The following is a 13,720-nucleotide window of genomic DNA, read 5'->3' on the forward strand; positions in this document are numbered from 1 at the left end:
AGAGGCTAAGAAGGATACACCCGGAAGTCTCTGAGGCGTGCTGGAACCGCGCCGCCGGAGGCCTCGCCGCTATGGGCCGCAACAAGAAGAAGCAGCGAGATGGCGACGACCGGCGGCCGCGGCTCGTGCTCAGCTTTGATGAAGAGAAGCGGCGGTGAGTGTCAAGCTGGATCGGATTTCCTTGGGGCCGCTGGCCGGGGCGGGCGGCTGATGCTCACGCAGAGGTCCCTTCCGGCCCCTCCCTCCCGGCGTGGCCCGGCTCCCCTCCGGCATCCTCCTCCCCTGCGGAATGGAAGCGGCCGCGCTCGGCCCCCGCGCCCAGGGGATGGAATCGCCCGCCCCACCCTCCCTTCGCTCGGTCGGCGCTCGGGCTGGCCTGGCTCCTGCTGCGTGCGCAGCGGGAGGGCGGGGTTGGGGACCCGGAGCTGAGGCGTCGACGTCCCGGACCCAGCCCGGCGGCGCCCCACGCGGTAGACTCAGCTGTTGTTGATGAATGAGGAGGGAGTGAGACGAGCGTCGCTTAAGTTGATTTATGTCCGCATCACACGTGCCCCGAGTTCCTTCGGTGTGTGGGTGCCAGATCTCAGGACGCCCGAGCTGCACCCCTAAGCCTCAGCGTCCGGTCCATCAGATGTTTCCCGCTCAGAGCGCCACTTTGCCATGTGGTAGTCAGCGAAAAGCCTCGTGTTGGGGCCCCAGAACCTTTGGAAATGGTGCGGCCAGCACTAGAGAGATGAGGAGCCCCGATCAGATAGGGGAGGGGAATGCGGGGTGCGGGGGCACCCACGGGCCCTACAGATGGGTCGGGGGGCAGGTGTCCTGGGGAAATGGGGTGCCAGTCCAGTGGAAAGTTTGTGGACGACGGGGTGAGGGTGTGCTCTTTTTTTTTTTTTTTTTAATTTTATTTATTTATTTGACACAGAGAGATCACAAGTAGGCAGAGAGGCAGGCAGAGGTAGAGGGGGAAGCGGCTCCCCGCTGAGCAGAGAGCCTGATGCGGGGCTCCATCCCAGGACCCTGAGATCATCCATGACCCGAGCAGAAGGCAGAGGCTTTAACCCACTGAGCCACCTAGGCGCCCCGTGTGAGGGTGTCCTTAAGAGCCTACTAGAAGTGGCTTAATTGACTGGGTCAAGGAATCTGGCAACATAGAAGGGGCCCCACCTGTCCTGCTCACGTACCTGGCCCTGTTACCTGAGGCTGAGAGCCCTGGAGGGAGGTGGGTGGAAGAGGCAGCATCTCCCTCTTTCTCCTGACCTTACACTCTCTATGACTTTCGGCAAACAGCCTCGCTTCTCTGTGCCTCAGTGGCCCCATGCATGAAACGGGGATCGGTTACCTACCACATAGGTTGTTGTGAGGAATACTTGAGGTAAGACACACACTTTTAAAAAAAAAATTATTTGAGAGAGAGAGCGAGCACACAGAAGCAGCACGGGTGGGGGTGAGGACAAGCAGAGGGAGAGAGAGAAGCCGACTCCTTGCTGAGCAGGGAGCCCGATATGGGACTTGATCCCAGGACCCTGGGACCTTGACCTGCCCAAAGGCAGACGCTTAAACGACTGAGGCATCCAGGCACCCCTGTGTACATTTTTGTAGCGTACGGTATTAGGGGTTTTTCTCTTCCTGGCATGAGCCTTTCTTTCCTTGTGTCTCCTCCTGACTCTTCATGCTTCTCTCCTGCAGGGAGTACCTGACTGGCTTCCATAAGAGGAAGGTAGAGCGGAAGAAGGCAGCCATTGAGGAGATCAAGCACCGGCTCAAGGAGGAGCAGAAGAAGCTCCGGGAGGAGGTGCAAAGGGCGGGGAAGGGTGCGGGAATGGGGGTAGGGAGGGAGAGAGAGTGTGTGTATAAAATCTGACTCTTAAGGGGTTTGCATCCTTGGATGGCCTTAATAGGGGCATCTGCAGGAATGAGGGAAGGCATGGGGAACAGTCTGTACAGGTAGAATCATGGTGGGCCCTGGTCTGGGGAAGGTTGAGGATGGAATCTTCTGGTGTTTCACCAGGAGTCAGTCCGTCATGGTCTCACTCACCCTGGAGACGAGCAGCGCTCCTGCCTGGGGTTGGCAGGAGAGGCCACACTCAACTGTTTCCCTTCCCTTTTGGTTTCAGCGGCATCAGGAATACTTGAAGATGCTGGCAGAGAGAGAGGAGGCCCTGGGTAAGTCCCCTGACCTTGGGGGTCAGGCCAACAGGCCTAGGCTTATTTATTCTTTTGTTGGGTGGAAGCGGAGAGGTGTAGGGGCTGGTCAGAAGCTAACTTCCCTAGCTCTAGGGGTCTTGGTGGTGAGGCAAGGGCCAGGGGTGGTCTTCACTGACCTCTAAAAGTGAGTGGATCAGACAGACACAGGGAGGACCAGCCTCTTGGTGAAGTGACCCTGAACAGAAAGCCCAGTTCCGGAGGCCTGGACGGACTAGGGATAGAGGGGAGGGGGCAGCAGCAGCTGCTGGGGTCACACCAGGTTTTTCCTAGATGAGAACCAGATGGTCTGAGGTCTCCCCGAAGCATCAAGGGAGGAGTTGAATCATTTACATTTGTCTGCAGGCCGGACTCTGGAGCTGGTGACTTCCTGGACAGTCTCCCATAGAGGAGAGGGGCCACTGCACTCTAGGGCTGGGCAGGGGGTGAGAGTCCGGTTACGTGCGCTCTGAGGCTGAGACCCGGTTCTGTGCCCACCTTGTGCAGAGGAGGCAGATGAACTGGACAGGCTGGTGACGGCAAAGACAGAGTCGGTGCAGTATGACCACCCCAACCACACAGTCACCGTGACCACCATCAGCGACCTAGACCTCTCGGGGGCCCGCCTGCTGGGACTGCCTCCACTGGAGGTGGGTATAACTTCCAGCCCTAGGGAAGATGGGTCCCAGGTGCAGACGGCCTGTCGGCAGTGCTGAGTGCTGCTCCCCGTTACGGGGATTCCAGTGCAGGGGCTCTTTCCCTCCTGGGCACTCCCTGACCCTGGGGCTTGTCAAAGCCGGTTCTATGACTCAGCGGCTTTGGGCACATGGGCAGGTATCTTCGCCAGTAAGTTGGGAGGGGGTGCAGCAGTGGAGTCCTGGGTGATAACACCTGTCTCGTGGCATTGCTGAGAGTGTAAAAGTGGTCCATCCAAGGGAAGCACTGGTGATAGTGGTGTGTGGTGGTCACTCCAGTACGTGGGCACAGCAGTAACATGGCCCAGCCACGCACACGAACGGTGAGTTTGCAGCTGTGAATGGGGAGAGACTCACAAATTGCAACCAACATTTATTTACTTAAGTAGGCAGAGAGAGAGGGAGGAAGCAGGCTCCCCACAGAGCAGAGAGCCTGATGTGAGGCTCGATCCCAGGACCCTGAGATCATGACCTGAGTCGAAGGCAGAGGTTTTAACCCACTGAGCTACCCAGGTGCCCCTGCAACCAACATTTAAAAAAGAAAAAAAGGATCCCCCTTTTATTTATTTATTTTTTAAGATTTTATTTATTTTTTTGATAGGGAGAAACACAGCGAGAGAGGGAACACCGGAGGCAGAGTGGGAGAGGGAAAAGCAGGCTTCCTGGCAAGCAGGGAGCCCAATGCGGGGCTCAATCCCCGGACCCTGGGATCATGACCTGCGCCGAAGGCAGACGCTTAACTGACTATGCCACCCAGGTGCCCCAGGATCCCCTTTTTAAAAGCGCTCGGTGGGCCCTGATCAGGAGTCACGGAGCCTTCCAGAAAGGGCAGAGGAAAGCACTGCTTTCAGGTGAAGCAGCAGCGTGTTGTGTTGTTTTGCTTGAGTTGGTGTGACCCGGTGTTCCCCCTCGGTGGCGGGGACGAGCTGCTGGGGAGCATGAGCGAGGGAGAGGCTTTGGGAGCGCGAGGGAAATGTTAACACAGTCAGCACTGCCTAATAAGCTCTCAAAACAGCAACAACAACAACAAAAAAATTAAAAGGTCTTAAAAGTTAAAAAGAAAAAAGGAAAGAAATAGAGCAGAATGTCACTAAAATAATCAGAAAGCCTCCCAGTGAAGTACTGTCTCTCGAAACGGTTGTTTCCGTTGGAGGAGCGTCCGTCTGGGTGGGGTGGGCCCTTCAGTCCCTGTCCATCCCCAGTCCACGGCAGAGCACGTCTCCTGCCACGGGGGAGCCCGGAGCCAGCACTTCTGGCGTCCCTACTGCGCTCCCGCTCCTTCTCTATCTCACACTCATTCTTCTGAGTCCTCCTGGTCTCTGCAGCGGACGTGCGGACGCTCACAGCTGAAGGAAGGGCACGAGGCTGGAAAACTCGGCTCTTCCTGCGTCATCTCTGCTGCAGGGCTGTGTGTGGCTTGTCCACCGTGGTCTTCTCTGAGCCCTGAGCCAGGCCTCCAGGCAGCAGGACGTGCCCCTCCCTGGCAGAGCCGGGACAGCTGGTGTCAGGTCCTTTGATCTACCGCTCTGTGTGACAGTCCTTGTTCTCTGCTTCTTTAGCAAGGGACTGGCCACAGGCCCGAGGAAGAGGTGTCCTCCACGGAAAAGCCGACCAGAGCCTTACCCCGGAAATCCAGAGATCCCCTCCTGTCCCAGCGGTGAGCCCTGGCCTGTCCTCCCCTAGGCTTCTGCTTCCTCGTGACTGACAGTGGTGACGGGGCCGGTGGAGCCACCTCTGGCTGGCCGGTGGCGGGTGGCATGGGGCAGCGACTCTGCTCTGCCTGTCGAGTGTCCCTCCTCCCCAACAGTGGCCATCCATGGGTGTCCTTAGTGCCTGTGGTAAGGGCGCTTTTTATGAGCCGAGGAACTGGCAGGCCCTCTGGGATCCGAGCGGTCGCCTTTGGCATGGGTTTGGTGTTCCCGGCATTCCAGGCCTGTATGACTTCCTCCGCGAGTCAGGCGGTCCGTCGTCCTCCCCGGCCCAACCTTCCCCGCACGCCTCGAGAGTAAATGCGGCCCCAGCCTCACCAGCCTCGCACCTCCTACAGGATCTCCGCTCTCACGGCGTCACTGCACGCACACAGCCGCAAGAAGACCAAGAGGAAACGTCCCCGACGGGCCCCGGACTCCACCAAGAAGCCCCCAAGTGCCACCCGTACGAGCAAGACCCAGCGCCGCCGGCTGACAGGCATGGCCCGGCACGGCGCAGAGTGAGCCCCGAGAACCAGGCCGTGCCCAGCCCGGGCTGAAAGCTTGGCTGTCCCAGGAACCCAGCCCCGAGGGGGCGATTCTGCGGCCCAGGCCTGGGAGGCCAGCACCTGTGGCCCGGAGCTGGGACTCGGGAGGGGGCAGGCAGCTGAGAGGTGGCTCCCGGCGGGAGGAGCCTTCAGAGCCGAATCGTGGGCATCTTCCCTTCTGTGTCCGCACGGAGCCGTCATCAGATTTGTGAAGCTGAGCGCGCTCTTGGTCTTGTTTGTCCCTGACCCTGACGCCAGGGGCCGGCTTCTGAGGTGGATGAAATGGTCAGGCGAGGGGGTCCACCCTCACGGTCCAGCAGTGTCCGTGTGGGTGTGAGAAAGTGGTAGAATCCAGTCACCCCACCGCTGCGAGAAGCCGCTGCTGGGCGGGGGGCAGGGGGCGCGGTGCCAGACTCCACCTTTTACTGGCTGCGACTCTGGGTTTGTCCCTTCCTGGCCTCACTGTCTCTTCAGCCGGAACTGAAGTGGTGGGAGCAGGTGAGTTCCAGGAGTTCTCACTGGTCCCCACCCAGCTGGGGACCAGTGAGAGACAGGAAGGTGACAGGAGAAGCTACATGTCCCACCTGGCCCCGGGGTGGGGGTGGGGCTGCTGGCAGGAGGGGAGCTGAAGTCCCAAACCGGGCTTCTTTCTGCTCAGCCCAGCAGGGCTGCCGTTGGGGAGGCTCAGGAACAGGGGCTCCGTAGGCTGTGTCTCGGGGGGACTGGCACTCTCCTGTGTCACCATCCAGACCCGACATCTGGTGCCTGTGTGAAGGCCACACCTGGACATGGGAACGTGAAGCTCAGGGTGTATGGGTGGGAGACACTGTGACCTGGCCCTTTGGCTCTTCCACTGGCTCTTCCTGCTAGCTTCCCTCTTCTTGGGGTGGGGTGACTCGCTCTGCTGGGCTGCATCCATCCTGGGCAGAGGCTGGGGCCTGCTAGCAAGCTCGCCCGGTGCTTCTAGTGCTCAACCCGGGGTGGGGAGTGTGAGCCTTGCCCTCACCCGCCCCCCGGGAGCAGAATACATCCTGGGCCCAAGGGATTAGTGCACAGGGGTGGGCGTGGGTTTGAATCCTCATTCTGCCACTTGGTCTCTGTGTGGGCACTTTGCTGTGCTGACCTCTCTGGGCATATCCCTACAAGTAAGAAGTCAAGACACCCCCCTCCTAGGGCTGCCCCAAGGCTGCCAGGAGCCCTGAGCATGAGCCACCTCCTGCAGCCCCTGGCATCCCGGCCTCTGCTGACCCCTGCGATGGCTGACCCACAGCTCTTCTCCCGTCCCCAGTGCCACAGGGTCATGTACCATTTAGATCTACACGTTGTGATGTTTAAAAATATTAAATTCTCATTCGCGCTCTTCTGTGTGCACCGTCAATTCTCACAACAGCCCAAGGAGACTGAGTCTGCGATTTTGTCCATCTTGCGATCGGAAGTGGCGGAATCAGAGCCCTCTGGAGGACTTGCCTTTTCTCCCCGGAGCCTCTCTCTCCGTGCTCCACACCAGGATTCTTTCCTCCCCGCTCTCCCATCTGGTGGGCCTCCTGGCCTTGGGGCTTCTGGGAGCAGTGTAAAGAAGGATTCAGTTTAGCTGTATACAATAGGAAACAAATTTTAAAAACAACAGGCTTATATCAGAGGTTAACAGGGAATTAACTAGCCTGGAGCTGGGGGCATGGGGACTTGGGAGGCTGGGATGGCAGGCTTTTAGCTCTTTGTTTTGTGCCATTTTCAACCTGTGGCTTCCACCTCATGGTCCAAGATGGCTGCTTGAGCTCCAGCCGTCATACTTGCCTTTCAGCCAGCAGGAAGGAGGAAGGGTTGAAGAACATGTCCCTCCCTCCTTTAAAGAACATTTGACGCTTGTCTTGTGCCATGGATTGGGCAGAGGCAAAGACAAGGGGTAGGAGGAAGAGGGAGCTCCTGGCTATGGGGAAGGCTGGGTCCTGTGGTTCATTCTGGGGAACCATGTTCCCAAATAAGAATTGAGGGTTGTGTGGGGCACTTGGATGGCTCTGGTCATGACCCCCTGAGTCCTGGGATGGAGCCCTAGGGAATCTGCTTCCTCTCCCTCTGCCCTTCCCCACTGCCCGTGCTCTCCCTCTCACTGGCACTCTCTCCCTGCCTCTCAAATAAAAATCTTGGATACAAGCAGCAGAGTCTCCCGCAGAAGCCTGATACATAAGGAAAGGACTGTCATAACCCAGCTTTACGGAACCAAAGCCACAGCAGACACTTGCTTTTCTGTTCCTTGGTTACTGTGGTGAACTTCCCCGATGCTACTAGAAGGAGCAGGGCCTCTCAGCTCGTAGAGGAAAGACCCTCCCGGTAGGACAGTTCGTCCTGAGCTGGAGACCTCGCTGCCTGTTCTGTTGTGAGCGGCGCCAGCATGACAAAAGTCTCCCAGGTCTCAAGCTGACACCTTGCAGATGTTGGAGACGGAGACACCCTTTAGATGTTCCTGAGCCGGTCCTGGCTGAGTGACATGGGACCCAATCCCCCACCCCACAGGTGCTCCCAATAACCCTTGGAATAATCTGTTCTAGAATTTTCTTGGCTGCACTGCCATGTTTGCCTGTCTGCAAGCTTCTGAATCTGTTTTTTCTTTTTGTTTTTCCCCTTCCCTTCACCACATCCACCTGTCCTGGGCGAACTTTGCCCTCTCCCTTGCACCCTAGTTAGCACGATTGCCAAAGAACAACCAAGAGAAAGCAGATGGGAAAGTAATTTATCAAGCACTTCTCATGTGCCGGTCACATTATTAACTCAGAAGCATTGCAAAGTGGAAATTACCTCCATTTGACAGGTGAGAAAACTGAGTCTCCACTTACATAATGTCAGAAGTTATCTGTCACAGCTAATAAGACATGGTCCTTGCATCCCACGGAGGGACAGACACATGGACATCCCTCTGGAGGTCAGGGGTTCAACAAAGTGTCAGAGAGCAGGCATCCTTACAACCCAGAGGCAGAGAGGAAGGCATCCAAGAAGGCTTCCAAGAGGAGGTGAGCCTTGATCTGAATCTTGAAAGATGATCTGGGTTGGCCAGGCAGCTGAGGGAGGGGATGGGCAGGTAGAAGGCCCTGGTGAGCAAAGGTGGGGAGTAGCCAAAGGTGGGGAAGCCAAAGGTGGGGAAGCAGCTGCAGAGGCCCATGGGCCCCAGACCCTGAAAGGCCTCAGACTTGAGCTGAGGACCTAGACCCTTATTCTGTGGGCAGTGGGAGCCCCTGAGGTGGGGCTGGGGAGTCGCCAGGGGCAAGTCAGGGTCAGTGATTGATTTAGAGAGATCTCCCTGGTCGCAGTGTGGAGGCTCCAAGACACGGTTGTAGTTATTCCAGGAGAGGCTGGGAGGCCCTCCTTTCATGCAGGCAGCCATTCACTCTCTTGCCAAGTATTTATTGAGCACCTCTGAAGTCCCAGTCACTGGGGTACATTGATGAGCAAGAAGGGGTGGTCCCTGCCCTCCAGCCACTTATATTTCATGAGCTGTAGCTGTAGGGACTCAGTGGAGGAGAGAGGATAATGGTAGCATTTATTAAGCATTTACTGTATACCAGCCACTCTTTTTTTTTTTTTTTTTTTTAAAGACTTTATTTATTTGTTGCGGGGACATGGGGGGAGAGAGAGAGAGAGAGAGAGAGAAAGCGCACGCAACCAAGCAGAGTGGCAGGCAGAGGCAGAGAGAGAAGCAGGCTCCCCGCTGAGCAAGGAGCCCAATGCAGGACTCAATCCCAGGACCCTGGGATTATGACCTGAGCTGAAGGCAGCAGCTTAACCGACTGAGCCACCCAAGCATCCCAGTATACCAGTCACTCTTTACAGGGTTTAACTCTGAATTCTCACAGTAACCCCACAGGCTACGCAACTCCATTAAGCCCATTTTGCAGTTGAGGTACATGGAGGTGGCCCCCTCAGGAAGCAGGTCATTCCCTAGATACAGACATTAATACTGTCTGGCGAACAAGCTGAGTTTTACCTTCGAGGGGCGCCCTCACAAGGTCCAGAATGGGAAAGACACCCCAGGAGCCATGTGGGTCCTGCACAGGATCTCTGCTCAGTGCAGTGAGACCTTACTTAAGGCTGGGGAAACCAGGGAGGGCTTCCTGGAGGGGGTGGCATTTAAGTTATCACTAAGGGAATGAAAAATCTGTGATTTACTATTTCAGAAACACTGCATAGGATAGAAGGCCTGAACATTAGTTTGGTTTGACTCACAGAGTATTTAAAAACAGCTTGACTAGAGGCACCTGGGTGGCTCAGTCCATCGAGCATCTGCCTTTGGCTCAGGTCATGATCTTGGGGTCCTGGGATCGAGCCCCACGTCGGGCTGCCTGCTCAGTGGAGAATCTGCTTCTCCCTTTCCCTTTGCCCCTTCCCCTACTCATGTTCTCTCTCTATTTCTCCTCAAATACATAAATAAAATCTTTAAAAAAGAAGAAGAAGAAGAAGAATTCTGTGAAAAGCAACGATTCTGAATGTTTACCCAATTTTTTGAGGCGAAAACCAAAACCAAAATAGGTTGACTTTGCCATATTTTCAGATGTTGCGATTTCATGCGGAAGTTCGGGTTTCTGGCTTCTTCAGTAAAAGTAGGCCTGGCTGCACCCGATCACCACTTCCCAGTGTCACCGTGCGCTGGAGTCAGCCCTGGTGACCCTGTGAGACACTTGGGCCTTTCTGCTTCTGCTCCGTGGGGCCACCGCCCCCCCACCCCCGCATGTCTACCTGGCCCGCACACAGCGTGGGATCCTCCGACAGGCCTGTGGACATGGTGGGCTGGGAGGAAACTGAGGTCAGAGGGGTGGAGTGGGGCTAGAAGTGTTCGTGATGGTTCAGCCACCACCATCCCACCCGCGAATCCTGGCCACGGGGAAGAGCATGAGAAAAGGTGGAGGTGAGCAGGCGCAGACCCTGCAGGGAGCAGAAGGGGGGTGGCGTCACCAGAATAAATGGTGACAAGGGTGACACACTGCCCTGGCTGCCTTGCGTCCTTAACCCTGAGTCATCTGAGCCACCCCACAGGACTCCGGGAGTGTGTTTTTAGACCAGGCTCTGTCAACAAGTAACTGAGCAGCGTCGGGCAACTTGCTTCGGCCGGCGTGAGTTTCACTGCTGCATGACGCGGATGGTGACAGCTGTCCTTCTCTTCACAGGGAGGTGTTGGGAGAAACCTGACTGTGTACGCAGAGAGGCCGGCTTTGCCCCCTCGGGGGAAAAGGAGGGACTGTTACCCTCAACCAGTCTTAGAGCCACTGTCCCCCCACCCCCAAGAGGGCGACCTCTTCCAGTAGTCCCCGGAGCTCCCTGGCCCCCTCCTCCTGCCTCCTTCCAGTCATCTCTCCTCCACTCTGCTGGCTGCTGCCCACCTCCCTGCTGTCTCCTCCTGCCCTCAGGGCCCAGCCAGGCGGCTCCAGAGCTAGGGGCAGCCCTCGGGACAAACCCTGGCTTGCCCCTTGACTTTTCCCTTCCCCTCTCCCCCTCCTCAACCTCACCACTTGGTCCCCCTCCACCAGACTGTTTATCCCCCGGGGGCTGGCAGCCTCACTCCCTCTCCCCCAGGGCTTTGCTCGGATGTCACCATCTCAGCGAGGCCTTCCCTGACCCCCTTATTTCAAGTGTAATACCCGCCCCACCCAGCCACTTCCACCCCCTTCCTGGCTTCCTGGTTCTCCTTAGCACCTCTACCAGCCTTCATACTCCATATCTTGCTTATTTAATCTTGTTTGGCATCGGGGCGCCTGGGCGGCTCAGTGGGTTGAGTTCCTGACTCTTGATCTCGGCTTGGGCCCTGATCTCAGGGTTGTGGGATGGAGCCCCGAGAAGAGCCCCACATTGTACTGGGCTCCCTGCTGAGCGGGGAGTCTGCTTGGGATTCTTTCTCTCCCTCAGCCCCTCCTCCCCCTCCCTCTCTCTAATAAATAAATAAATCTTTATCTTTTTTGGGGTCTGTCTCCACTAGAATGTAAGCACCACGGAATCACGAGATTCAGTCTGTTGTTCACTAAGTATCCTCAGTACACATCTAAGTAGGAGCTCCATAAGTATTTAATGAATTGAAACGTCAAGAGGGCCACCCTGGGTTAGCTCCAGGTTTTACTGATTGGTGGGGGCAAGAGGGTGTGGGGATGTGGCTAAAGTGCCCCAGCCGTGTCCTGACCCTCAAACTCAAACCAAATGTCTAACTCACACCAGGCTCAGAGAGGTCAAGTAACTTTCTCAAGATCACACAGCCAAGAAGTGCTAGCTAGATCCAGATGCCAAATCTCAGTCTCACAACTTCCTGTTTTGCTCACAATAACTGGGATCAAGCTAAAAGCTCATTATCCTTGCTACTAAACTTGCTACTAAACCCATTCCATCCTGGGCCAGGATGACCTGTTCAGGGGCTATCTCTTCCACCGGTCAGTGGGGTTCTCATCTCAGGAGGCACATTTTATCCATGTTGCCATCTCCCCAATGCCCAGCAGATATACGTGTGAAAGTTTGAATTAGTGAATGAAGATGTTCTGTGGGGCTAGTGGAGTCAGACACACCAGGGTTTTAGTCTCCGCTCTGTCTTGTACTAGCTGTATGACCCTGGCAAGTTAATTGTCCTTAGCTGTAGTGAAATGAAGATCTTGGTACTTAACTCTTTGGGTTACTGTATCCCAATGAATGTGAAGACTTTGGAACAGGGGCCAGTACATAGTACAGAATAAATCAGAATAAATGTTATCTTAAAAGGGGGACAGATTAAAAAAAAAAAAAAAAAAAAAGGAGAGTTGCACATTTTGTGAGTGAGTTCTGCATCAGTGGAAGCGAGCGAATGGAGGCTGAAAACCCCTGGGCATTTCGTTTCATCCCGGCAGGTACTACTACTCTTCCCATTTTATAGATAGGAAAACTGAGGCACAGAGAATTTAAGTCTCTAGCCCAACATTTGGAGTAAGGCCAGTGCAGGGAACTGTATCGAGAATGCACCGGCGGGAAAGAGATCAGAGGGAGCCAGACCCATCACTGCCAGCCCTCTAAAGGGTCCCTTGGGAGCCCTGACCCAGCAGCGGCTCAAGCTAGACGTGCGGCCGGTCCCGCGCTCAGAGGCATCTGGGCGCCGCCCGCCTCCGCCCCGCCCCCTTGCCCTCGGGTTGTCCAATCCCGCAGCCTTTATGTAAATGAGGCTCCTAGATTGAGCCTATGCAAGAGCGGCAGGGGAGTGGTCTTCGTCCACCTCCCGGGCGACGTTCTGATTCATTGTTAAAATAGAAGCTGTGACCCCCAGCACCCCACCCCGGTACCCCCTGTGCGTGGAAACCGGAGCCGAGGTCAGTAGTACTGCGCGGCGGAAAGGGGGGACGGGGGCGGGGAGAAGACGCTACTGGGGTAAGGTAGAGGGGCGAGGCATACGGAGAGGGACTGGGTGACCCTCTGGAGAGGTCCAGGAGTCCATTCTCCGGGTGGGGCATGAGTGTCCGCCGAAGGTTTTTCATTGTTACAGCCACACCTAATGTGCATTTTAGAGGATTCTGCCAATTGTCTGGGGAAAAGGAGGAGGAGGAAGCGGGAGCAGTGAGGGGGCACGTGAAATAGAGCCCCCAACATCCCCCAGGGAAATGAGCCGCCCTCTCTGTCTCAGGCGATGGTCCTTTTTGTGGTCAGAGCAGGAAAGAACCGCCCAAGCTGGGCGGAACCGGTGCGCGCCCCGTTCCACCGATGGGGCAGGGTCGTTGCGGGGAGATGATGGCCCAGGGAGGATTAAGGGGCCAGTGGGTACCCCTCTCTCTCTCACACACACACACACACTGGCTCCTGCCACCTCCCCAGGTCTGATGGTGGAGAAGCTGGGAACCTTCGCCCTGGCTGCCCCAGGGGAGGATGTGAAATTCCGCAGGTCTCAGCTGAGATTGGCCACCAAGGCCTTATGTCCTGGTATGCTTTGGAGGAAACTCACCAGGTGAGGACCAGTGTGTGGGCAGATGACCTGGGGGCACCGCAGGGTGCTTGGGGTTTGGGAATATGGGTTCATCTTCTGCGCCACTTGCCTCCTGGGGCTCTCTGTGAGCAATGAAGGCATCTTCAAGTCACTCTTTTATTGGGGTCTACCTCTTCTCCCCCATCTCAGAGCCCTCAGTGGCCTCACCCAGATGGGAGGGCCCCGTGCTCAAGTCAGAGCACCAGGGCTTCTTTTTGGCTAAACCAGGCTGCCTCCTTGCTGTGTGACCTGAGGTGGTTCACTTTTGGCCATGACTTTGTCCTCAACTCTGAAAATACCTGCTGGTCTTTTGCTTCACTCCCAGCGTTGCCCAAGGAACTTGTGTGAACTGGCGGTGTGATCCAGTGCCCCTCATTTCCACCTCCGAGAGGGTGGGGAGGGGCACAGACCTGGGCTGGAATCCAGATCAGCCCCTGGGACCTAGAGCAAGGTGTGGACTCTCGGTGAGCCTTAGTTGCTTCGTCTGAAATTGGCATTGAATTCATCTACAATGTGGTAACTTTGAGGCCAGGGTCCTCAAACTTTGGGGTGCATTACATCGCCTGGGAAACTTGTAAATGCACAACTGCAGATCTCCTTCAAGAGATTCTCACTGAGTGGCTCTGGGGAGGGAATTGGGAATATGTTTTTATTTTTATT

At 56.2% G+C, this 13,720-nt stretch overlaps 1 protein-coding gene across 5 annotated transcripts; it reads left to right on the forward strand.

The window, feature by feature from the left end:
- Positions 1-6,472, forward strand: NOL12 (nucleolar protein 12). 5 transcript variants are annotated; one of them, XM_059186917.1, is made up of 7 exons: positions 400-565; positions 1,288-1,372; positions 1,687-1,792; positions 2,115-2,163; positions 2,689-2,831; positions 4,436-4,533; positions 4,924-6,472. In XM_059186917.1, exons 1-7 carry the CDS (start codon positions 490-492, stop codon positions 5,087-5,089), a joined length of 723 nt encoding a protein of 240 aa, XP_059042900.1. In that variant the 5' UTR covers positions 400-489; the 3' UTR covers positions 5,090-6,472. The 5 variants fall into 5 exon arrangements, with proteins under 5 accessions (XP_059042902.1, XP_059042903.1, XP_059042900.1 ...); XM_059186918.1 differs by having other exon boundaries at positions 419-713; positions 4,808-4,945; XM_059186916.1 differs by having other exon boundaries at positions 432-713.
- The last annotated feature ends 7,248 nt before the right edge of the window (positions 6,473-13,720 follow it).

This window comes from Mustela lutreola, chromosome 8, assembly GCF_030435805.1.
Source record: "Mustela lutreola isolate mMusLut2 chromosome 8, mMusLut2.pri, whole genome shotgun sequence".
NCBI lineage: Eukaryota > Metazoa > Chordata > Mammalia > Carnivora > Mustelidae > Mustela > Mustela lutreola.